The sequence below is a fragment of the Lithobates pipiens genome, unplaced genomic scaffold (genome assembly GCF_037356315.1).
Source record: "Lithobates pipiens isolate NorthernLeopardFrog02 unplaced genomic scaffold, aLitPip1_a1.2 Scaffold_1, whole genome shotgun sequence".
NCBI lineage: Eukaryota > Metazoa > Chordata > Amphibia > Anura > Ranidae > Lithobates > Lithobates pipiens.
The window spans coordinates 145300948-145324237 of record NW_027507685.1 but is presented as its reverse complement, the minus strand read 5'-3'; the positions used below and the strand labels follow the sequence as shown (position 1 = coordinate 145324237).

The 23290-nt window shown below is 44.8% G+C and overlaps 1 protein-coding gene across 4 annotated transcripts in view; it reads left to right on the top strand.

Moving 5' to 3' along the window:
• Positions 1–23290, top strand: part of ABL1 (ABL proto-oncogene 1, non-receptor tyrosine kinase) — a 379654-nt gene that overhangs the window by 233626 nt on the left and 122738 nt on the right. The window contains exon 1 of one of the 4 annotated variants that reach the window (XM_077478113.1): positions 11532–12113. The exons of 2 other annotated variants lie outside the window; for them this stretch is intronic. In XM_077478113.1, the coding sequence (XP_077334239.1) occupies positions 11957–12113 (157 nt within the window). In that variant the 5' untranslated portion in view covers positions 11532–11956. Of the gene's footprint in view, positions 1–11531; positions 12114–23290 lie in introns of those variants that run through there. One more of the 4 variants, XM_077478087.1, reaches the window with a different exon arrangement.

Sequence of the window (23290 nt, the reverse complement as noted above, 5' to 3'; positions counted from 1 at the left end):
TATATATATATATATATATATATATGCTTTCAGTTTTGGTTTTAAGCTATTCTGTGGGATAGATTTTTCTCTGGGTTTTTACCTTTGTGTCTAGCTACTGCAGATTGTGTTGTGTTATTAGGAATTACACATTTATATTTCTTATCATACACCTATACAGAGCAGTAATGGATTGTGCAGTTTAGCCATCGATAAGCGAGAGTGGAAAGGAGGTTAAAAGTTGAGTGTAAATTGCTGTTCTCATAAAAAAAGATGCTTATATTGCTGATCCGATGTCCATTGCTTCGATTAACTGGATGTTTATTTGGAAGAAATTGCAGTAAACGGAGAAGTGCTGGATTTCCTTTGATAATCAAATTCACCTCCGCACTGTCCATACTTCAATTTTACCTGCTATTAATCCACTTTATTGCATTGGCAAGTATATTCTGCAGTTTGTGCTTTTTAAAAAAAAAAAAAACTCTAAACACAGGCCTTGTCTGATCCTTCTCATAGGTGTTGGTATAAAGACCATCGCCTTCAGAAAGTGAATCTAAATGCAATATTATTTGTTTGTTTTGGATGCAGTATGAGGCAAAAACCCTGCTGGTTTTTTGTTGTTGTCCCCCTTTTCAAAACCTGCCTTTTCTACTTGCCCTTTTCAGTGGGACGGCAAGCGAGGAGAAATCCAGAATTTTACTTTTGCCACCAGAACAAGAATTGCTGCCTGTGTTTTTACTCGAAAGATTTGTCCTCTTTATTTACTTTGCTTTTATATCACCAGAATGTGATGGGAAGTCTGAATATGTACACTTATCACCAAAAAAAGGGAAAATTTTCCTTTTTAAGTGACTTCTACTAAGGCCAGCCATAGACCCGTAGAAAATCGAACGTTCTGTAGATGGCACAACTTTATGCGTCATTTTAGTTTTTCAATCATTTGTTTTTCTAAACAACATCCAGCATGTTGGATCAGGCACTTAGAATTGCGACACGAAAAGCTGGCACACTAATGATGCGAAAAACGATTGACTTTTTTCGTTGGGTTTTTGACTAAGGCCGGCCTAAGAGTACATTTTGCTCATCTTGGAAAATTTTTACTTCCTACATTTACAGGACAGGAAATTAAGGGAAGCTTTCCTAAAGCCCTTCAAGTGTATCTATCTCCTAAAAAAAGAAAAAAATTTGTTTTGAATTGGGTGGAGAAAGTTGACTCTCCAATTTTTTTTTATCTCCTCTCAAGTTGTTATGCAATCTTAGTCTCCACTGAGGAGATAGCTGCAATAAATCGGTCCTGGACGCAGTCAAATTTATTTTTTCTAACAGCACAAAACCCCATGTAAAGAAACTGTCCCTAAACGCAGTGTGTGAATAGGGCCATGGGAAAGCATTGTTTTATTTTAGGTGCGGTAGAACTTGATCTATCTGCAACTAAAAGCTGAATGCTATCCTTCCGTGTGAAAGGGGCCTTACAGTGATCATTGGCTTCCCCAGCAGTAAGTATGAGATATACGTACTTATGTTGGTCCAAGCTAGAATACTGTAAATATGCAATGAAGATCACTCCTAGAGTTCAGCTTTAACCATTCCCTACTGAATCCAAAATGAAAAAAGTTTGGCCTATACATTCACTTTAACATTCCGTGTTTTTTCATTGTGCAGGACAAAGCCATAGGTTACAGTAGGCTTCCACAGATGCATGTACTTGTACAGCCATAGAATATGCATATCTTTCATTTTGCTTCCCTGCTACTCCATTTAGCCACTGGGAGAAAATGACAAGCCTTGTACAAGCTGCAAGTCCATGGATTCATAGGTTACACCTGGTTATGGACTGTGTGAGGGCCCAGTGTAGGGTTATGAACTGTGTGATGTTGTCACATGTTCCTTCATACCTGGAAGCAACAGTAATTTTCATAAGCCCCAACACTGAATTGGCAGTAGGGGAGTGATGGCAGCATACATATCTATAGGGATTTAGGATTCAGAGAAGGGGATATTAAAGCACAGGACAGCTCTTCATACAATGAGGCACCACCTCCCTCAAATCCCTTTGTTGCTCCTTAAAGTTAATGTAAACCTCTGACATGAAATATGAACAAGGCATATCCCTCTATAGCAGTGATGGCAAACCTTGGCACCTCAGATGTTTTGGAACTACATTTCCCAGGGTGCTCATGCGCTCTGCAGTGTAGTTGAACATCATGGGAAATGTAGTTCCAAAACATCTGAGGTGCCAAGGTTCGCAATCACTGCTCTATATTGTGTACTTTTCTCAATCCAGAGCACTAAGTGTAATTTCTGTCTACTGCTTCGTTCCTCTATCAGCATTAGTCACTTCTGACAAGTTTTCCTGACACAAAGAAAAATGGTAACATGGGAGCAGCCTCCAGCTAATTGACAGCCTCAGCTCAGTTCCTGTGAGCTATGTGAAAGGGGTGTGTGTGTCCCTTCTCTCCAATCAGCTCTCAGAGCTCTCCTCACAAAGTTCTGCAGAGTAAAGCTTCAGCACTCTGCGCCAGGACCATTGCAAGGATATTTGACACCCTAGGCAAAACCTAATTTTGCTGCCCCCCCCCCCCCCCCCCCTGGCTGCATCTATCAACAGGGGATTGAGAGTGACAGTGGGGTGAGAGCGAGAGAGGGGCTGAGAGAAACATTGGGGTCAGACAAACAGTGGGGCTAAGAGAGAGGGTGGGGGGGGAATAACAGACAGTGGGGGTGAGAAAGGGGGGATGAAAGACAGTGGGGGTGAGAGATTGGGGAAGAGAGTGGGGGTGAGAGAGGGGGGATGGAAGACAGTGGTGGTGAGAGAGGGGGGCTAGAGACAGGGGTGAGAGAGGGGGAGGGACTGAGAAATGTGGAGGGCTGAGGGGGGGGGGGGGCCTGAGAGAGACGGGGTGGTCGGGGGGGGGGGGGCTGAGATAGAGAGGGGAGTGAGGAGGGAGATGAGAGACCCCTGTCCCATTATCCCAGTCTCTGTCTGCAGGCCAGGTCTGTGTATGATGACAGTTCCTTCCTGGATGCCAGTCTGTCTCCTCCTTGATCTGCTTTGATCCTACCAGCGGCTCCTGCAGCAGCCTGCGCCTTCCAGCCATCCTCTGTGCCCGCCAGCCTGTCCTCTGGGCTGAACATTAGAGCATAGAGGAAGTTGGAGGAATCCATGCTCTTGATGTGAGGGATATGCTTGCCTCTAAAGGGGTCGAGGCCATGGTGGTGGTGGGGGGCGGTGGAGCTCTTCTCCTGTTCTCTTGCCGATGACCTCCACTCAGCCCCTTGCTGATGGACACCCAGCCACCCGCGCACACCCCAAGGACGCTGCTGATTGCTTCCACAGTAGAATCTCTGGGCTATATTGCCTACACTTGGAACAGCGCCCTTTTAAATTTTGCACCTGGGGTGGTAGCACCACCTGCCTCCCCGATGCTACGCTACTAGTCACACAGCAGGGTAGAGGAGGAGACACTGACAAACTCCAGATGCCCCGTTCTCCCAGTGGAGAGTAGGTAAGCCAGCAGCGGTGGCTGCACCCTAGGTGGCTGCCTAGTTTGCCTAGCAGTAACGCCGGCGCTGCTTTGCCCCATTTTTTTCTGATAGCTGAGATGATCTTTATAAATTCTGAACTTTGAACAGATGTAGAGGAGAGAAGACTGCAGATAAACGGGTACAAATTAGGTAGGAGGATTTGTTTCATCGGTTTATCACCTGAGGCCAGTTGCTTCACTGGGAACTGTATATGTAAAGGTTTACAAAATGGGTGCTCAACCTGTGGCCCTCCAGCTGTAGTGGAGCTACAAGTCTCATGTGGCACATGGCAAGCTGCTAACAGTTTTGAGCATGACTCCCAAAGGCAGAGGCATGATGGGATTTGTAGTTCCGCAACAGGCCACAGGTTGTGAGCACCCATGTTTACAACTACTTTAAATCAGGGACAACCTTTTTGAATAATAATCAAGCTCAGAGAGTGAAAAGGGTGTGGTCTAGGTTGACTTTTACAGAGAAGTCAATATTTGCATATAACTGTAGCTGCTTGTATTCTCTGGATGACTTCGACACGAGGCTTTCACCAAAGTTGCTTATCTGGCTTATCATAAGCTGGATTTGATTTATCTAGGTTAGCCGTATTTGTTGATGGACGGTTTTCATTTTTGGCTATTTTTGAAAAAAAATATATATTTTTTAAATTTTTTTTTGCAAATGAGGCAAAATGGAAGTTTTATACTTGGGTTTTTCTCTGTCAAGTTAAATCGTTCAGGAGAGGTTGTCAAAACATCCCGTGTACATTAAGCCTTAGCCCAACTTTTTTTGAAAGTCATACTGGTGTGATAATCTTTGTAAATGTGATTCTTAAATCCTATCTTGTGTTATTATAGCTATGAATTTTAAATGTCTGCTGTTACCCATACTACTGTCATTGTGTTTGCCCTGAGGCGGTCTTGTACAGAGACACTGTGTTTCAGTGATTGGGGTTAGGAGGAGAGCGGCGGTGGTAGAGGTTGCCGATGTCCTCCCCCCCCCCCCCTTTTTTTTCCTCCAATGCAGGTGTGTGAGGTTTTTAGAAATAACGTCTGCCAGATAAGATTGCATCTCATTTTACTGCTTGGCTCAGGAGATTCGAACTGTGTATGGGCAGGCTTGGATACAACCAGCCTGCCAGATTTTACTTGCGATTATCACTAGCGGCTGCTATACCTGATGGCAATAATCACGGTCTTTTCCTGATGGCTTTACCCTCCCCCCCCCCTTCTGGGAGAATACAATGTCTTGGTGGGGATTCCCCTATCTGCACTGTCTGTTTTGATGGGGGAATCGTGAAAAAAACCTTTCCTGCGAGCCGTAGTTGCAGGAAAGAAATTTTGCACTGTCTGTGGCCAGCCTTAACAAAGGTATTTGACATTAGAGCAACCGCGTCTCCTTCCTCCTGCTTCAAGTCTTCAGCAGAACATTCTTCACACTGGTTACAGCAGGTGGCGCCATCTTGTTCTTGGAGTCCCCAAGAGTGACCATATAGGACAAGATTTGGAGATTTAGGCCTCCTACCGTAGTCCAAACTTGCAGCCTTCATTTTGGTTGGATCTTTTAATAATCAACATATTCGCCTTAAATAACCTTGTGTGAGAGCCTAGATTGCACGGTACAGGTGTTAGTGTTTATTAAGTTTTACATTACCAGGGGGAGTTCTAGATCAGCCATCCAATATACATAACTCCAAATGTTTTCTTTTACAGTATAATATCCACTTAACTGTATGGCTTCACCGCGCCAATGAAGATAATTTATAGCTCACTTGTTTAGTCTAACGCGCGCTGGCATCCATTCTAAAATTAGATGTGGATTCCCCATTATTAGTGGAGTGATATATCATCTCTTCCTCTGGTCTCCTTGGCTGCGCTCATTCAGGCTGTGCAGTTTCATGTGTTAGGAATAAGCATTGTGTGAGCAGGACTCTCCATCGTCTTACATGATTGGTGTGGATGGGTCACATGGTCGCACTAGTCAAAATGTGATTGGGATTGTGTTGGGGATTGGGTGGCTCTAACCCCGTTATTAGAATCGTGGTGATATTAGAGGGCATTCAGTCTAATCCAGGAGCCAGCAAGCACTCCCAATACTTCTCTATGCAAGCTTCAAGATGCTGAAGGGAACCACCTAACACTTTTTTTTTTTTTGCTCTTCCTGAGATGCTTTGATTCATGTTGTCGTTGCTTTGATTCGCCTTTCAAGCATATTTCCATTTTTGCAGACAAATTGCGATAACGCCTACTGTTATATTTGTTGCGTATTTCCATTAGCATGGCAAAAGAAAAAAAAATCCTTGTTATCTTTTTTTTAAAGTGATTTCAAGACTTTGTTTTTAAAATAAAAATAAAAAAAATCTGTTACTCCTTACCTGATCTGTGCGGAGGTTTTGCACAAATCCGCTCCCATCCTCTTCTTTTTGGATTTCCCGCCATCTCTCCTGGCTTCTCCTTCTCTAGCAGTGCACCCCAGAGAAAGACACTTTTCCCTGGGGACACCACTGTGTGCTCGCTCCCGAGCTACTGCTTTATGGTTCCATAAGACACATAGAGCTGCATCTCCCCTGCCTTCTCATTGGCCCACTGGCTGTGATTGACAGCCATGGGAGCCAATGGGCTCTTCCTGCTGTCTCAGCCAATGAGGAAGGAGAGTCCAGGGACAGCCGAGGCTATTGTGAACATCTCTGGATCCAAGGGAGCTCAGCTAGGAGGGCTTGAGGGGGGGGGGGGAGGGGGGCACTGCACACAGAAATATCCATGCATAGAATTCAGCCTTTAGAACCATTTAGTGATTTTTACTTTTTTACATTCCGGCAACAGGTACAGTCACATACATGCACGTGACCAGCCACCTTCCAGGTTTGAGGCGCGCATGCTTGTACTGCCTGACCCATGCTGTAATTGGACACAGCACAAGTTTGGCGACAAATTTCTGCCAGTGATTTCAGCTGAAATCTGCTGCATCCAATCACACATAGAGTTCTGTGTTTCCAAAAACACAGGACACTTTGTACAGGGAACAGCAATCAGGCTGTCTGTTCTCCCTAAAAAGCAGGGAGAAAAAACAGCCAGATCAGAAAGTAAAAGCAGCATACATTACTCATTGTTAGGCACACAGTTAAACCCCCCCCCCCCCCCCTAGATATTAACCCTTTCCCAGCCAATGTCATTAGTACATTGTTGCCACTGATCACAGTAATGGTGTCACTAGCAACATCAGTGTCACTTGGGCGGGGGGGGATTTACTAAAACACTCAGAAGCTGTGCATGGTAGCCAATCAGTTTCTTCTTCGGCCTGTTAAAATAAACTTTGACAATAAAACCTGGAAGCTGATTGGATTCTATTCATAGCTGAACCAGAGTTTGAACGCTCAAGTTTTAGGCAATCTCCCGCTTAGTGACCCTCCCAGCCAGTGTCTATTGGCAACGGATTGCTGCCACCCTATCACAGTCCCACTATAAATCGCTGATCACCACCATTGCATTATAGAATCTATAGCTGCGTAAATTTCAGTGTATATACACCCCTACTGAGGAAGTCCCGACTATTGGACGCAACGTATGTATAGGATGAGGAACTGCGCGCATGATGTCATCACAGGGCCATCTCTGCACTAAGTTGTCTCTCTCGCAAGTGATTGCCAAAGGCGAGCAATATATGGTCCGCAATGCCTATAGTGCCGTTTCCTGTAAGTGAAATATTTTTCTTTTTTTATTAAGAGTTTTTAAACGGAGAGCACTAGGTTTGTGAGCTTCCCCCCCCTGCATATATTGCTGTGATTGGAGATCCATTCAGCCATCCATCCACTCATGGGAAGTGGAGAAGATTCTGGTTTAGCTTCATCCCCAAAGAGGGAAGCCTGCGTGGTGTGACCTACTGGTAAAGCAGGGGTCATGTCAGTGAGGTGAGTGGCCATTAGATATAGGTCGTGGATTCACTCCATTTTATTCATGTCACAGTGGTGATTTCAGAAAATTGAAGCTGGAATTTATTTACAGTTTTTTCATATATTTTGCATATTTTGGGCATTTATTGGACTATATTTTTGTTTCTATATATAATTTTTGGAGTCGCTGTGTGGGATACACACAGGAAAATATCTTTTGTGTGCACATTGGATTTCATTTCCATAATATGGATGTCTTTGTACACTATTGATATTAGGTATTTACAATTGTGCGCATAAGTTTGCATACCCTGCAGAATTTGATTTCTTGGCCATTTCAGAGAATATAAATAACACAAAAACATTTCCTTCCCTCATGTTTAGTGTTTGGCTGAAGCCATTTATTATCAATCAACTGTGTTTCCTCTTTTTATATCATAATGACAACAGAAACTACACAAATGACCCTGATCAAAAGTTTACATTTGTAATTGTATTTTAGGAGCCCAATGTGTAAAGAATAGTAGGGAAATGTAGAATAGCATTAATAAACACTTGGAAAATGCTAATTTACTGGCTGCTAAGTTGATCCAAAGGCTTTAATAATATTGAAGGCTCTGACCATCAAGCATATGGAAATCAGGGGTGTCAGGAAATCAGGCCTTTGTGACTTTGTTGGTTTTCTTGTTTGTTCTGACAAGTGATTCAGAAAGTACTGAGGCCAGAGCTAGAAACTTAGAGGGCAGTCAGCAATGGTAGCCTATGTGCTCCTTTCAGTACAAGAATTAACTTCTTATACCACTTCATCTCTGTTTTCCTTTGTGTCTATAAACATTTAGTGTAACATCTCTATAAATAAATAAAAAAAAAATCCAAAAAAAAAAAGTGTGATCTGCCAAACGCAGTGCTTCATCAGTGCACTGAACTCAGTCGGATCGCACGGCCGCTGCACTATAATGCCCTATGGGTTTTTTTTCCCAGTGTCTTTATTTTCTTTTTTTTTTTAGTATTGCGTGGCTCATTATTGTTCCTGCACACCCCTGACAGCTCACTATACACCATAATGCTTCTTTTGTTTAGTCCCACAGGTTGAATTAAAGAAATCTATTGATTACCCCATCCATGCTAGAGAGAAATCCCCCCCCCCCCCGCCAACTGTTGTATTCTGACAGCTGGTACCTGCGGCTGTCAGAATACCTGAACAGTGCCTGACGCTGGGAGCTGATCACATGACCAGACCGGAGTGCCCTTAGAATAGATAAGTATAGACATACTGTATTTCCTCTACGGGCTACATAGTATATGACTTAGAATGGAGATAAGAGCAGATTTAAAGCCCACCTCTGGGGCTGTGCCCGCATTGCACAAGTTAAAGTGGACCTTCAGTCATTTTTTTTCAACCTATTAAAGCAGAGTTCCGGGCTCTTTTTAGTTTATTAAAAGTCAGCAGCTACAAAAAGTGTAACTCCTGACTTTTAATAAACAGACACTCACGTGGCCCATGGTCCACCGATGCAGCCGCATGGAGCCTCGCTTCTCTCCCTCTCCTCTCAGCGACGCCTCTATTGAAACTGTGGGCATCTTGCTGTGACATGCTGCGGCTTCATGGCCGGGCGCGCACTGCACATGCGTGAGTTGCCCTTTGCTCTCTTAGTGGACAGACAATCTTCTGGGACCTGTGACGTGTCCCAGAAGATTGCAGAGAGGGAGGGGCTGCTAGGGGGAGAGGAGTCGCCGCCTAGGCAGCCTTAGTAGGAAGTGGGACAAAGTCCCACTCAAAACTAGTCACCCACTCCTCCCCAAATAAAATGCATGCCAAATACATGCCAAATGTGGCATGTAAGGGGGTCGAGGAGTGCTAAAAGCAGAAGTTCCACTTTTTGGTGGAACCCTGCTTCAAATCCTCTGCCTTTGTTGTTTTAACTTTGCATAGTATAACATTTTTTTTTCTGCCAGTAAATACGTTATACAGCCCACTTCCTGTTTCTTGTCTGGTAAAAAGCCTAGACTTATGACATCATGCACAGCTCTCTCACTCTCCTGAGAGTTTGCCAGGTAGGGAGGGGGATGAGTCATAAGAGGGCCAATGAGAGCTGGAGGTGTTCCTCTGTGTAAATCCAGGAAGTGAGCAGTTTCAGCTGTCTACAGTTGTCATGGTTATGCAGTGATCTTCCTGTGTTTGCTTACCTCCCCTCATGTGTTCAGACTAAGAGGCTAGCCACTTCCACCTGGTGGTTTTTATAACCTCTCCTCTAAGCATGGCTCCACCCCAGGCCCTATCAGGGAGCCCTATATTAACCTGTGCACTGCAGGCCACCTGTGCTGATCAACCATTGTGTATTCCTTTGTGTGTTTGGCTTCCTGTTACCTGCTGTTTGCTCTTCTGTTGTGCCATTACCGACTTTGGTGTGTCTTTGACTATCCCTGTTTGCCTGTGATCCTGACCTTTTGGCGTGTCCCTGACTACTTCTGTCTGCTTGTGGCCCCGACCTTGGCTTTGTCCCTCACCATCCCTATCCTCCTGTTGCCTACTGTGGGTGTGAGCTGGGGGACCCTGGGGGTTGCGACCTTGAGCCAGTTGCACCCAAGTCCATCCTCCCCACTCGAGGCTCTGGTGAACATCTGCTGGCTCTTAGAATCTGCGCCCCAGGGAATCTTACGCTCTAACCCCAGTGGGATCTGTCTCCCATCCGCAGCAGTCAGCCGTAGGGTCCACAACCTTGCGGTGCACTCCTGATCTCTACGGTGTGCGTCTGTCACCTCGCCTGACAACAGTTAAAATGGTTGCAGCCAGACTTGGTGAAGCGAAATTTCTGCAACATATTTGGCAAGTACAGAATCACAGTATATATAAAATAATATGCAAAGTGGTTGGAGGGAAGCTTCAGAATGGCAAAGATGTTTTTATTACAAATGATGTGAGCAGATTGAAGTTCCTCTCTAACTGCTCGTTTTTGTTGTATAGGGGAGAGGAGAGCGGAGATGTACTTTTCCGATCCTTCCCACACAAGACTGTTCAGCTGGATCAGCGTTTTTTTTTTTTTTTTTTTTTTTTTGCAGGACTGCAACATTGCAGCGGACAGATCGGACACTTTGGACATTTTTTTGGGACCACTGACATTTATACAGCGATCAGAGCTAAAAATAGCCACTGATTACTGTATAAATGTCACTGGCAGAGAAGGGGTTAACACTAGGGTGCAATCAAGAGTTTAAGTGTTCCCTAGGGAGGTGTTTCTAAATGGGGGGGGGGGGACTGACAGGGAGTAGCGAGAGATCGCTGTTCCTGATCACTAGGTACAGCAGATCTCTCTACTCCTGGGGATCTGTATGTTTACATTGACAGATCCCCGTTTTGGCTCTCTGAGGAGCGATCGCGGGTTGGCGGCGGACATTGCAGCCATGCACATCGGCTCTGGCATCGTGCTGCCTATAGCTCTTAAAGCAGGTGTCATACACCTACGGCAGTTTGCGCGGTTGTGCCAACCTGCCACAGTATAATGACGGCGGCTGGTCGTCAAGAGGTTAAATACCACCAAAAGAATGCTATATTTGTGTGAAAAAATTATAAAAAAATAAATAAATTTGGGTACAGTGTTGCAGGACCACGCAATAGTCATTCAAAGTGTACAGGACTGAAAGCTGAAAATTGGCCTGGGCAAGAAGGGGGTGAAAGTGCCCGGTAGGCAAGTAGTTAGGCTGCCATGCATGACATTTTTATTCTTACAATTAGATGCATTGCACTGGTCTGCTCTCAGAGCTTGCTGCAGTTTAAAGTTAATTTCTTCTACAAAAGTGATTTTTTTTTTTTTTTGATTTTTTTTTTTTTTTTTTTGTATTTTGTTTTTTTTATTATTTTGTTTTTTTTGTTTTGTTTTTTTTGTTTTGTTTTTTGCACAGCTCCCAGCAAACTATACAAAAGGCAGGGAGATGCGGCTGGATTCATTTCAAAAGCAGATCTGCCCTGCATGTATTCCTCTTTCTAGCTTGTGAAGTTGTTGTGCTGCAGCGGACTGACAAATCCTGTGGCTTTCCTTGCTTCAACTTGTGAAGGTTAAGTACATAGAAAGGGCAGAAGTTGCAGAGCTTTCAGGCGAGGGTTAACAGTGCTTTGTGCACGGGTAGGCGTAGCTAGACCTCGGATGTCATCACTAGAGGCAGCCAGAGGATGAAGGGGGCCCTTTGTTGGCAGTCTAACGTAAGCAGCCTTCCCCGTCTAACACAAGTCGCCTATTGGACTGAAAGAAAGAGGCCAAACGAACAGCAAGAACTTAGCTGAAAGAGTGCAGGATTGACTCCCTACTCCTCTCCTGCTGATTAGGAAGATTGTGTGGTCAGTATGGGGGGGATTGCTCCAAAGGGACGCTAGGAAGCCCTCCCCTTCTTCTTGGGGATCTGAGCCTCTCCTTTTCTGGCAAATATCCTGCCCGGATCGATGAAGTTCGGAGTCTCTGCTGAGTTTTGGAGTTGTCCTGCATCAAGAAGACGAAGAGTTAGACAGAGCCACAGTACAACGAGCCGACTAGGATTTGGTCTGAGGCCAAGTGGCCTATCCCGCTCTGGACTTTTCGCATGTTGGAGGGAGGGGAGATCATCAAGCGTTCCCGGAGGAAGAAAAGATCCAGCAAGTCCTGTATCCAGCAGATGAAAATGTTGGAGATCTGTTTAAAGTTAGTGGGCTGCAAATCCAAAAAGGGACTGTCCTCCTCCTCCAGCTGGTCTCTGGAAGGTGAGATAAGGGGGTGTCATGGGGGGGTGGTGGTAGAGGAGGGGAGGCTACAGCCAGCTGGAGCCTTTAAATCTGTAATCCCCTTTCTGTAGGCCTCAGCACAGATTAGAAGCAAGCAGCTTCCCCTCTCTCTTGTGGCCTAAGGCAAAACATTAAAACTATGGATAAAAGTGATCACTTTGGAAGGATTGTTAGAAAACAACGCCATCGTGACCAGATAGCCTTATGTTTTTCAGCCAAAGCTTTTTAAAATTTGTTGTTTCTGAATTGAGGACAGAAAAAGATTTCTAGGTCTTAGTACTTTTTGTAGGTTTTTTTTTTTGTGGTGATCAGGCCTTGAATAAGCGCATCTCGCGTCCTTTGCTGACCTCACCTTACATGGTAAAGTGTTCAGGAGCAGATTCCTTGAAAGTTTCACCAAGTGTTTTACGGGGTCTCTTTTACAGAATCCATTCTTGTTTTCATTAACTTTAAATTGTGGGGTGATCCGTGACAGAGGACTGTTATGTGATTACAAAAAAAAATTACGTAACTCTATGCGTCATCATCAGAACTGTTCGTTCTTGAAATGCCCGCCAAGCTCTTGCTGTGCCAGAATTTGTGCTTCTGACGGGTCAACAGCGTGCCAAGTGGGATTTGTAGTTCCTCAGGGCCTAGATTGTTGTGGTTTTGGTTAACAGGCTAGCGCATGCTGGGGCTTCTATTTCAGTGTTTACAGTGTGTGTTTTCCATAGTGACTGTTCTTTATTATGCAGAGAGGTGTTCTTAGTGTTTGAGGCAATTAGCAAAGTTGTGTGTTTTGCCAACATCACAGAAATAGCTTGTTTTATCTGCTTGCCTTGATAAATATTTCCCATTATTTGTTAGAGTATCTTCAAAAGAAAAAAGACTGGACGTCTACAGGTTGTCTAAACCCAAAAAACAGGAATCAATGGAGCTGATTTACTAAAACTGGAGAGTGCAAAATCGGGTGTAGCTTTGCATAGGAACCAATCAGCTTCCAGGCTTTATTGTCAAAGCTTGATTGAACAAGCTGAAGTTAGAAGCTGATTGGCTACCGTGCACAGCTGCATCAGAATTTCGCACACTCCAGTTTTAGTAAATCATCCCCTAGATATCTTCAGACCTTTTCAACACTATGCAACATGTTGTCATGCATTAAGGCAGGCCGCTCATTGTGAATAGGCTACCCCTCACCTTATCACATGGAAAAATGGACACGCAGTCGTTTTTTAGTTTTTTGGTTTTTCTCTTTAAACCTGGTTCGTATTTGTGCGTAAGTACTTTATATTGTGCTGCACTGCCTAGGTGCGCTGGTGGCCTTTCAAAGTAAATGGAAACTCACTGTGTAAAAAGTTTCTGCATGCACATTTATATGTGGACACGCATACATTTTCTAACATCGAATGCAGTTTCCTATTTTGACTCCACAGAGAACACAGTGCATGTTTACTGATCTTTATTGCACTTTGTACATGGACACATAGAAAACTTTAAAACTGTGTCAAGAAAAAAAAAACATAATACTGGTTAAAATGCTGCCGTGTGCATGAACCCCCCCTTATATCTTTGTGATCTTTAGAGAGTTGGTTGTAGGTAGTTTTTTTTCTTTGTATTGGGAATGCAGAATATTTTTAATTTGATAGGTGGTACATTTTGCTGCACATTACTGCAATGCAATAATGTGAATGAGCCCTTAGGCCCCTTCCACACAGAGCTGTCCGTATTTAGCATCCGCTTGCTCAGCGAGGATCGCTCCGTTGATACCTGCTGAGCCGGTGGATGAAAAGTCCACCGACTCAGAGTTCACTCTCCCCTATGGGGAGGATCGGAAGATTACAGTCCGCCTGTAAAAAAAAAAAAAAAAAAATGGTTTCCATCCATCTAGATTTTGCGGATCAGGTCGGGGCGGATCGGGGCATACATCCGCTGACATCTGCCGCTCCATAGAGATGTATGGAGCGACCGTTCAGATCCGCCTAAAAAGCAGACGGTGGGATTTGAATGGTTCGCACGTGTGAAAGGGGCCTAAAAGTTAGGCGGGGTACCTTTTAACATCAGTGTGACAGTTCTGAGGACATTCAGAATTCACTGTGGGTGCCACTGTCCTGCTTCAGCTTTTTTTATATTCCCATAGACTTGTATAGAGAGAAAAAAGCAAACAAAAGCCCATCAACACAGGCCTTTAGGCTAGCTTCACACGGGCGGTCCAATCAGGTCCGCCTGTCAGTTTTTCAGGCAGACCTGATCAGACCAGCTATTCTCTATGGAGTGGCGGATGTCGGCATATATGTGTCTGCTGACACCCGTTGGCATCTGATCCGATCCTGTCCACCAGAAACAGGTGGATGGGGGATCAATTCTCCATCCATCCGGCAGATCGAATGACATTTAGATGGAAACAGACAGAGGGTCCATTTCCATCTGACTGCCCCATAGAGAACAACGAGGCTGTGTCTGTGTCCACCATGCTAAGCGGAGCAGACAGGGACCTGTTATCCGTCTGCTTAGCAGGGATCAGTGGAGAGATGCACATTACGGAGTCTGCCCCGTGTGAAAGGGGCCTTAGGCTCGGTTCACTCAGGGGCGGCACGACTTGCAGCGCGACTCAGACGCAACCTGCAAACGACTTCAGCGGCGACTTGCTAAACGACTTCTGTATAGGAATCAATGCAAGTCGCCTGAAGTCGCCCCAAAAGTAGTACAGGAACCTTTTTCTAAGTCGGAGCAACTTGAGTCGCTCCTAATAGAACGGTTCCATAGTACAGAACGGAGCGCGACTTGTCAGGCGGCGAAGTCGCCTGGACAAGTCGCCTCTGTGTGAACCGAGCCTAAGGCTACATTCACATGGGAGGCTTGGGGTGGATAGTTTGCTGTGTTCAGAGGCTGTGTTGTGGATGCAACTGCACTGTGCTATGGCCGCATACAGTGCTTTGAAAAAGTATTCATACCCCTTGAAATTTTCCACTTTTTTGTAATGTTACAACCAAAAATGTCAAATAATTTTATTAGGTTTTTATGTGATAGACCAACACAAAGTGCCACATAATTGTGAAGTGGAAAGAAAATGATAAATGGTTTTCAAAATGTACATATACGTGAAAAGTGTGGCGTACATTTGTATTCCGCCCCCTTAAGCCCTGGTTCACTCTGGAGCGTTTTGACCTGTCAATACGGCAGCAATTGGCATCAATGGCACCATCCTAATTGATGTGATGCCGCATCTGCGGTGCTGCACAGATTTCAAAAAGTTTCTGTACTACGTTTTTTGTGATTTCAGGCTGAGATTTACATTTAAATCTGTGCCGAAACCTGCACAGATGTCTCTGAAATTGTGGCCGAAATCAGGACTGACATGCAGGAGTGAAATCACGCGAGTTCGGCTGAACTCGCACGCCTTCATTCCCACAGCTCAGTGTGAACCTGGGCTTGCTCAGATACCCCTAACTAAAATCTAGTGGAACCAATTGCCTTCAGAAGTTACCTAATTAGTAAATAGAGTCCACCTGTGTGTAAGTTAATCTAAGTATAAATACAGCTGTTCTGTGAAGCCCTCGGAGGATTCTTAGAGAACCTTAGTGAACAAACAGCATCATGGAGGCCAAGGAACACACCAGACAGGTCAGGGATAAAGTTGTGGAGAAGTTTAAAGCAAGGTTAGGTTATGAAAAAAAAAAACCCAAGCTTGGAACATCTCACGGAGCACTGTTCAATCCATCATCTTAAAGTGGTTGTAAACCCTTACAAACCACTTTGACCTACAGGTAAGCCTAGATTAAGGCTTACCTGTAGGTCCAAGCAATATCTCCTAAACCTATATGGTTTAGGAGATATTTGCCCGAAAACGGGCACCACTGTCTACGGCGCATGCGCCGTAGACAGCGGCGCGCAGGCGCACTGAGCGCGGCATTTCCAAGAATGGAGCTGCCGCGCGTGTCGACTCCCGTGCGCATGCGCGGGAGTGACGTCATCGCGGCTTCGCCGAATGACAGCGGCGGAGCTGCGAGACGCCACCAGCAAGATGGATGCGGCGGACTACAGGGGACAGCGGCGACTTCGTGTCAGGTAAGCGACACATAATGGGCTACTATGCGATGCATAGTAGTCCATTATGCTTTGCCTTTGCAGGGAATGAAAGAGGAAGTAAACCCATTAGGGTTTACTTCCTCTTTAAAATGGTAGGTTTGCAGTTGGGCCATACACTTCCTAAGACATGGCCGTCCACCTAAACTGACAGGCTGGGCAAGGAGAGCATTAATAGAAAAGCAACCAAAAGGCCCATGGTAATGCTGGAGGAGCTGCAGAGTGCTGGAGGAGCTACACTTCCTATTCGCTGTCCAGTGGCCAGGTCCTCTCAGGCTCCAGAAAACTAAGTAAAACTCTTGCTCTGCTCTACATGGGCTAAATGCAGGTTCACTTTAAGGCAAACTGGGCTTCTGTAGCTACAAAATGCTCCCTGCTACTTTGTTTTTTATCAATGATGCAGTGCCACAGACTTACCCGCCTGTGCTGCAGGGTTTTTGGCAGCCAGCAGATGCACAGAATGTTTCGGGAATTTGTGAGGCTATTGAAAGACTATTCTCGATTCCTAAAGTAGCGGATCCGCCTCTAAATATAAGTGATGATATGACGTAAAGTCACTGTTTATCTTCCTGCAGGCACGTTATTGCTGAACACAAATCATGCCAAGACCTCATTTAAGCGCTTCGGTGGAACCTGAGTTGGTTTTCATCACTACCATTGCTTATATCATTTTTTTTTTTTTTTATAATGTTTTTGGCATTTTGAATAGTTTTGTTTGTAAACATATTCTCTAGCACTAAAACGGTATGAGCGTGCTTTTGGCCACTAGCGGGACGTTTTTAACCCCAAAGAAGGGGTTAAAAACGCCTATGTTGCGGCGCTTCTGAAGTGCTTTTCAGGGGATTCGGAAGCGCCACCCATTCATTTAAATGTATACAATCACAGAGCTCTCTCGGCTCCCTTGATCAGAAAGAACGCTAACGTTTTGCTGTGGTCACACTGCGGCCTGGTTTGTGTAGCACAGCGCTGTGTCACAGAGTGGATAGGACTATTTGCTGTCTGTTCCAAATGAGCCTCCAAGTATTTTTTCTGTCAATAGATAACTGCATGTGTGTGTTTTTTGGCATTTTTTGTTATCTGCATGACGTTCAATGTTAAAGCTGAACTCCGGCCAAAAAAAAAAGAATTTAAATACATTCTTCAATAGCCACATGGTATTTATAATGTGGATTTATATCCTAAGTGCCTTTGCAAACCCAGATTTTACCTTTTAAAAGTAGCAGTTCTGTCATCACTGTGCGGGTCATAGTGTGTGTTGAGAGCAGAGCTGTGGGAGGGGCCTAGCAGCTCCACCCACTACAGGCTGTCTGTAGAAAACTACAGGAGGGGGTGGAGACGAGACCAGTCGTCCTATTACAGGAAGTTCCTATACAGAGGAAAGTCTCGCAATGGATTACTGCACAGGTCTGGAAGAAGTACACAAAGCGCACCAATATTGAAGGGAGAACTCTGGTATTTGGCAATTTGCTTAGCCCAGGTTTCATCTTTAAAGCTTACGTTTAGTTATCTTTTTTTTTTTTTTTTTTTCCCCGCACAAGGCAGTGTTTTCATTGAATAATATGTGTCCCTTGTGCTGGTGGCTGCTCTCTTAGTTTAAATATTTCTTCCTCTGCACCCCTCCTCCATACCCACACAATAGTACTCTTCTGGTGCTGTGCAGGTAAAGTGGAACTGCATTCTGCTCACATAATTGGTAATAAAAACATTGCCATTCTGAAGCTTCCCTCCAACCACTTTACATATTTTATATATACTGTGATTCTGTATGCTGCAGAAATCTCCCTCCACTGAGTCTGGCTGCAGCCATTTTACTTGTGGGCAGCTGAAGCTGCTGCCTGTTCACTTCCTGGATTTACACGCACAGAAGCACACCTCCATCTCTGCAGCTCTCATTGGCCCTCTTATGACCCATCCACCTCCCTTCCTGGCACGCTCACGAAAATGAGAGAGAGAGCTGTGCATGTCGTCATAAGTCTAGGCTTTTTACCAAACTAAGAATAAGGTATTTACTGGCAGAAAAAAAAAATGTTTAAAGTTAAAACAACAAGGGCAGACAATTTAATAGATGAAAAAAGACTGAAGTTCTGCTTTAATATGAGCCACTGGACCTGTCTTAGTGCTTTGTCCAGAGTGCCGAAATATGCCATATTGTGTATTTTATCCTGTCTTCTCTGATCCTCCCCTTCTTTTACTGTACCTAAGCCATCTTTTGATAGAACAGAGCCATGATGGCAATCTACACATGCTCAGGGTGCATGTGATCAGCACAGGGCCAATCAGCACTGTCTTCACAGAGGGTCAGGGTCATGCAGCCTCATAGGGCAGTCAGAGGAGAGTGAAAACTTCTCCTACAAGTTTTAACCTGGACACTGATAGAAGTCACAAGACTGCTAAATGCTGCTGTTGAGAAAAGGTATTTCGCTTTTAAATTGCATCTCCATGTACTGTGGGAGACCAGATATAGCAAATGCAGGGTCCTGGGTTTAGTGACACTTTAAAAGCCGTTCTTCAGTAATTTTTTCATCTTTCTATAAATTCTTCTGCCCTTGTTGTTTTAACTTTGGATAGTAAAACATGTTTTTCCTGCCATTAAATACCTTATACAGCCTACTTCTTGTTTCTTGTCTGGTCATTAGCCTAGGCTTATGACAAAATGCACAGCTCTCTCTCAGGCCCCTTTCACACGAGGGCAGTGCGGGCGCCGGCGGTAAAACTGTGCTATTTTTAGAGCCGCTTTACCACCATTTTAGCGGCGGTATTCGGCCGCTAGCAGGGGGCGGTTTTAACCCTCCCGCTAGCAGGCGAGAAAGGGTTAAAACTGCTGCAAAGCGCTGCTGCAGCGGCGCGTTGCCGGCGGTATAGCCACACTGCCCCGTTGATTTCAATGGGCAGGAGCGGGGAAGGAGCGGTATACACAGTGCTCCTTCACCGCTCCAAAGATGCTCCTAGCAGGACTTTTTTTACCGTCCTGTTAGCGTACTGCTCCAGTGTGAAAGCCCTAGGGGCTTTCACGCTGGAATGTGAGGAGCGGCTCGTTCAGGGCACTTTGCAGGCGCTTTTTTTTAGCGCTGTAGCACCTGCAAAGTGCACCAGTGTTAAAGGGTTCTAACTCTTCTGAGAGTTTGCCAGGAATGGAGGGGGGTGAGTCATAAGAGGGCCAATGAGAGCTGCAGAGCTGGAGGTGTGTGTAAATCCAGGAAGTGAACAGGCAGCAGCTTCAGCTGCCCACAGTTAAATGATTACAGCCAGACTCAGTGGAGGGAGATTTCTGCAGCACATTTGGCAAGTACAGAATCACAGTATATATAAAATAATAAGCAAAGTGGTTGGAGGGAAGCTTCAGAATGGCAAAGATGTTTTTATTAGAAATGATGTTAGCAGACTGCAGTTCCTCTTTAGGCATAAATACTAGGAATCCTTCAATTTCAGGGAAGGGGGTCTTGGAGAAGGCATGTGAGCTCTGTATGTGTGAAGAATTCAAAGATCTATGGTCAAGCTTTAGCTCAATATTTCCTTTGTTAGAGAGGTAGGTTTGGTTGTTAAGTGCGTTAGCTGGTGGGGATAGACGCAAAGGGTAGAAAACGCTGATTGTTTTCTAGGATCTCCATAGAGGCACAAATAATTCCTGACTGCTCAGTGGGGCTTCTTGGCGTCCAGAGAATGAGTTGTGTGCTGCCCTGTACTTCCCGGGACGTGACGGATCACGCACCGCTCCTCATACACCAACTCACAGCTAGTCATTATTATTTATTTCATCCCCTAGTCTCTAATATAAGCTATCATTTCACCTGTGTGCAAGGATTCACCTTCAGAGGAAATAAATCTCACCAACGTGTTTTGCAGTTTTCTTTCTTTTATACTTTATCCCCAATTGCATTTTTCGTTAGTTGGTTTTATATTCAATGCTGAACATCAGGCAAACAACCAACTGTACAGATGCAATATAGTTTTTATTTGGGAGCTGTTTTACCTTCCAAAAGATTTATATTTCTGTCCACCCACTCTTGAGGTTTACATGGCGCAGCAAATATTTTACAGGTTTCCTCCTTACCCCTAGCTTATGATTGGACAGTGAAAAGGGAAGCAGCTCACCTCTCTATCTGCTATCGTCCCCTATCAGTGTATTCTTTTTAGCACTGGAGATCAACTGATTGGCTCCTTGTGCTGCTTCTCCCAGTCTGAGCTAGGGTTTCCACCTCTCCAGGATTCACCCGGACAGTTCGGGTTTTGAATAGTGTGTCCAGGTTTCAGCCCACCTGAAACCCGGACACATTATTTAAACCAGGCTGTGGCTCCCCAAGTAAACGAGGTAGTCGTACATAAATCTGTTGCCGCTGTGGGCGACTGGGGGCAGGTACGCCATCACTGAGGGGTGGGGTGATGTCAGCAAGAGAGATTTGGCCACGCCCACTGGCGCGCTCTGTGCGCTACATTACTACTCTCCTTGGGACACCCAAATGTGTCCCAGGTCTTTTATAATCCTATAGTGTTTATTGCAAAAAAGAAAAACATGCCCTGTGCCGCTAAAGCAGTGGTCATCAACCCTGTCCTCAGGGCCCACTAACAGGTATTACCTTGGGGAGATGCAGACTAGAATACTGCAATCACTGAGCAGCAAATATCACCTGGGATGTATTTCAGTCATCTTACAAACCTGGCCTGTTGGTGGGCCCTGAGGACAGGGTTGATGATCACTGCGCTAAAGTGTTTGGCTTGAAGAAAAGGTGGCAACCCTAGTCTGACCTCTAATATACGGAGGATTTCTAGAGGCTGAATTCAGCTAGGTACACGGCTTTCATTAAATAATACCTTTAATGATTTATGAATGAATACAGGGCTGCATTAATTTGTGTCTTTTATATCTGCCCGGAGCTCAGAGTAAATGAAATTCATAGTTTGCCCTGGTTTGTCAGTTTCTCTGTTGCCTATATTAGGTATTGCCTGGCATTTCTCTAACGACTGTCAGTGTACACACCTCAGCGTTCATGCAAAAAGATGTTTCTGTAGGGCTGCACGAATCTCAGGAGCCAAGTACACGAGACACTTCATATAATTGTCCCCTCCCTACCATTGTGAATGGAAGCAATTGATTTTTTTAAAGCCTGGAGCTGCCCATGGATGAAGTGAAATTCAGGCCAGTTCAGCAGGGATCGGTGAATTTCAATCCATCCATGGCCATTCCCGCTCAACAGAAGACCATCTAACAAAACTTCTGTTGAAGGTACTGTTTTAGAAAATGTTTCTCAGGCGACTGCAGCCACCGATCGTGTATTCTGACAGCAAAGGTGTTCTACTGTCAGTGCACAATGACACAGCGGAGAGATTAAAAAACAGGCACTTATGGGCACCCTACAAGAAGCAAGCCCCCCCCCCCCCCCCCCAAACAAAATAATACATATGAAGGACATAACTTAGGCCGGCCATAGACCATTCGAATCCTAGCCAGTTCAGCAGGAACCAGCCAAGATTAGAATAGTATGTGGGCAGGCTGAATTCACTAAGTGGATCGATCAATCAACTTAGTTACAACCAGCTTGCCGGATTCACTTGTGACTATCGCTATCGGACGATTGCTGCCTATCCACCAGACGTTGCTTTCATCTTCTTCCTGTAATCTGGATTTGTGATGCCTTTTCAGTCGCTTTATGTCCTCTGAAGACTACATATCCAAAGACATTCACTAGTCTGCCCTGAGCTACATCACCAACCTTGTCTTCAAATATCACCCAAATCTCACCCAAATCTTCCTCTCCGCTCTTCTCAAGACCTCCTACTCTTAAGCTCTCTTGTCTTCTCCTCACATGCTCATCTGCAGGATTTCTCCAGAGCCTCTCTCATCCACTGAAAACTCAATTCTTCAGGGAAGCCTATCAGGTCTCCAACTAATCTTCTACCAATTCAACTAATCTACCAATTCCATCAGCTCATTCCCCACAATTACTATATTTTCTACCACCTGCCCCACCCTATTAGATTGTAAACTCTTCTGAGCAGGACCCTCTTAATCCTCTTGTATTTTATTGTATTATAACTGTATTGTCTCCTTTTTATATTGTAAAGCGCTGCGTAAACTGTTGCCGCCTTATAAATCCTGTATAATAATAATATCCCAGTGTAGATTGTGACCAGCAAGCAATAATATTGTATGCAATATTTCCTCTGTCTTCTCATCTTAAAGTGGCGGTAAACCCTTACAAACCACTTTGACCTACAGGTAAGCCTAGATTAAAGCTTACCTGTAGGTCCAAGAAATATCTCCTAAACCTACACAGTTTAGGAGATATTTACTAAAAGTCAGTGACAGCTGTCTACGGCGCATGCACTATCACCGTTAGCAGCATGCCGCTGCCAACAGCGATATGCTGTTAGTGGCGGATCCCGTGCGCATGTGCGGGAGTGATGTCATCGCTGCTCCTGCGCTGTGAGTGGCCGGAGCAGCGATACCCGGAAGAAGATGGAGGCTCCGGACTACAGGGGACAGCGGTGACATCGCTGGCTCCTGTGTCAGGTAAGTGACACATAATGGGCTACTATGCGATGCATAGTAGCCCATTATGCTTTACCTTTGCAGGGAGACAGAGGAAGTAAACCCATTAGGGTTTACTTCCTCTTTAAAGCCCCGACAAACACGTGGCCTGCTCTTTGGGGCAGATATGCCTGAGCATTCTGATTTATTATTGTTTCCAACTAAGCGCACTCTGTAACAAGTCACACTGCTGTGCATGGCAATTTTTTTATTTATTTTTTTGTCTCCACAATAAAGGACGTTTTTCTTGCACGATTTTTATGAAGGTATGAACAGATGGAAATAAAGTGACCAATTGCATACATAAATTTCCCACCCAGATCCCTCTGTTTAAGAGACCCCCCCCCCTTTTCTCATTATTATTATCATACAAGATTTATATAGCGCCAACAGATTGCGCAGCGCTTTACATCGTGAAGGCAGACTGTACAGTTGCAATACAATTTAATACAGAAGGAATCGGTAGCCCTGCTCATTGGAGCTTACAATCTATATTTTTCTTCCCCTGCTTCCTTTATTTTCCTAAACCATACATCTATCCACCCTTCCCTGGTCTCTCCCACTTGTC